Here is a 3031-nt window from a genome sequence, read left to right on the forward strand (position 1 = left end):
GAAGACGATTGGTTAAAACTGACATTTGACAATTCCCATCCATCTCTCTCTATACGGAACTGAAAAACCTCTTGTACAGAGGAAACTTCAACTAACACTTGAGTCAACCTTCCGGTGTCGGATGGACGCTTGCTTCACGTCGGAGCTATCGCTCGCCACCTCCGCCAGCATTCGAGCAGCCATTGCACGCGCGCTATCATGTTTAGCAAGTTCGCGTTCCCTTCGCAGACTCTCATTGACGTCTCGGGGCACGGAGGGCACCACACAAGCCAACCAAACTTTGATGAGCAGTAACAAGTGCTCAATACCGAATACAATCCAGACTTTCTCCGTTGCAGTGACCGAAGGGAAGGCACGTTCCAATAGCGAAGTAGAGTAAGCCAAGTGGAAGCAATTGGTCAGTACAGCCAGCACACTCATGATCTGCAACACATGCAGCCAGACTCCGATGCCGCTGGCCTTGTGAGCAAGTGGACGTTGTCTTGTCTGGCAGAGTTTGAACGCGTCAGTGCGCATCTCGATCAGATTATTGAGTAGAGCAAGAAGAGGAGCCAAAGGAAATGCCAGTGAGAAGAACGACACGTAGCCGAACTGCACCAGCATCTCTGTGTAGTCCTCGAACGTGTCGTACTGCTTCAATCCGGCTTCTTCCCATGCTCGATCGGAGGCTTGCTCTAGTCGAACGCACTGTTCATGAATCACAGCATTGCTGCTCATCATCGCCTCTGTTGCTAGCTTTGTGGACGTAGCTCCCTGACGACTAGGACCTCGAGGACCAGCGGCTGCGTTGATCCCATTGAATACCGTGGACTGGTTAAATTGCTGGTTACTCGCACGCTTCTTGGCTCGTGCATCAAGACGACGACGCACAAATGGATACAGTGTCTCCATGACGTTCTTCCATAGCTGTCCGGTTACCATGAACGAGGCCAGTTGAATCGCAACTCGTACCATCCCGTCGGACTTTGCTGCATGTTCTCCGTCTTTAGCATGCGGGGCAAACGCGTAATAGTACAGTGACGCGAAAACGTGCACGAAGCGGAAAGAGAAGACTTTGAGAATGAGATGACTCTGGTATCTGGACTCGGTGCGGTGGTTCTCCCAATTATTTAGGAACCGTGCTGCACGAGTGAATGCAGCATCAAGTACGGGGATCAGTAGTCCGTAGAGAATGGGAGTGAGAAGAAGGTAGATCCAGAAATCCCAGCGCACACCAAGCTGTGCCAACGCTTGGAGCTCTTCCAACGTAATCGTACCCGTTTGTCTGACCTTTTCGGCGATCAGTGCAGCTTCACGTTTGGTTTCTAGCGACTCTGCTTCGAGTCGATCGCGTGTAGAGAATGCAAGATACGCGAGCGTCACCACTGCCACTATACTGCCAGCCACACACGGAAAAGTGACGCTGTACTTGAGCAATCTCTTCCAAAGCACATAATGCCTTTCAACTGGTTTTTCCTCGTCGACATCCTTGTCATCATGAGGTTTGCTGCTATCACCGTAGAATTCTGGCCGGGTGACTTCCTCGTCTTCGTATCCCCAGGTGCCCCAATGATACGCTAAAGCTGCTGCACGACGTCTCCATGCGATGATAAAAGCTGATGTCCATAAAGCCATGAAGAGAGCGTACACTGGAGCTGCTGGGTGGTCGAGGTGGTGCGAGTGAACTTGCAGACCGAACAGTATAACACCAGCCGCACTAGGAACCACAAGCCATCGGGTGTACATTTCCATCCAAGCGAAGTAAAAGGCCACTCTTTCACCGAAATACTGCGCCACGTCGTCCAAAGGCTGTTGCAGTACACTTCGTACAACCGCGCATCTTGACTTTGACTGGGGTGCTTGATCATGCTGGTGCTTGCTTGACAGTAACGAAGTCTTCCAGAACGTCACCCAGCGAGTCTTTAGCAACGTTAAGTCTTGTTTGTGAAGCGGATACATTTGTACTACATATCTCGCTGCTACGGGACAAGATTCATTAAGCCCAGCGCCACCATCAGCCTCTGAAGCAGTTAACAATGCATGTACAATGCTCTGCTTCTCGCTATCGAGGAAGTTGACACATTTTCGAACGGGATCAAAATCAGCGAAGCTTGATCGTAATTCACAAGAGAAAACCATCCAAACTTTATCAAATCGTCGTTGCTTTCGAAGACGGAGTCGCTCTGCTCCGAGTTCCAGTACACGTTGCGGAGCTCGGACTTTTAGTAGTGATTGCTTTCCATCCAAAGACAATAAACGCTCAACGTGTAGCCCTGTACGTCGTATGCGACTGACGATCACTGCGCGATCGCTTGTGGGGTCAAGTTTTGTGATTGGCTTGAGGTTTGTAGTTTTTGCTGTAGCTTCTGGCAGATCGACGGTCTCTTCATACTTGGATGGTTTGAGTAGAATGGCAAAGTCGAATTCATCCTCCTGCCGCGAGAGTTTGCCAATACGCTCAGGAACCCCCGCGTCTCTGAAACTATCATCATCTCCATTTTGTTCGTCACTGGATCTTCGATCGAACTCGTAATTAGGGGCATTGCGAGTTGGAGAACTGCGGTTTTCAACGGGGTTTTCTTCGGTAGTCTTGTCAGTCTCTGGGTCGGTGCCAAATGTGGGGGAGACGACGGAAGGATCGGCAACAGAACAGTTCTCAACGTGATCTTCTTCATCAGTCTGAAAAAATAGCGTTTGAGGTTGCTTAGGTGGAGTTAAAATTGCAGCTATACCAGTCGTGTTGCGCTGATGTAAAGGTGGAGATTGCGGCTGATGCCGATGGCGTGCTATCTTCCGGCGAAGCAGTGGCACAGCCGGGGGTTCAGTCGGTGGTGGTGGTTGTTGGGCCACGTTTGTCGCCTTCACTTCTGGTATATTCGCCTCGCTGCTAGCAGGAATACTCACCGGATCGATCCCCGGTAGCTCATCGGGTTCATCAACGGTCTGTGCATCGCCTTCTTCTTTGTGTTGACGCTGACGGCTCTGCTCAAGTTGGTTTAATTGTTTTTGGATAACTTGATTTGTGCGAAGACGAAATAGTCCCCTAGTAGAG

General features: G+C 50.3%; 1 protein-coding gene across 1 annotated transcript; it reads right to left on the reverse strand.

Annotated features, from left to right (window-relative positions):
• Positions 1 to 87: 87 nt before the first annotated feature.
• Positions 88 to 2930, reverse strand: PPTG_01575 (hypothetical protein; the record flags this gene model as incomplete). The annotated part of the gene is made up of 2 exons (XM_008894908.1): positions 88 to 2536; positions 2884 to 2930. 2 exons carry the CDS (start codon positions 2928 to 2930, stop codon positions 88 to 90), a joined length of 2496 nt encoding a protein of 831 aa, XP_008893156.1.
• Between the last annotated feature and the right edge of the window lie 101 nt (positions 2931 to 3031).

The sequence above is a fragment of the Phytophthora parasitica genome (assembly GCF_000247585.1).
Source record: "Phytophthora parasitica INRA-310 unplaced genomic scaffold supercont2.3, whole genome shotgun sequence".
Taxonomy (NCBI): domain Eukaryota; phylum Oomycota; class Peronosporomycetes; order Peronosporales; family Peronosporaceae; genus Phytophthora; species Phytophthora nicotianae.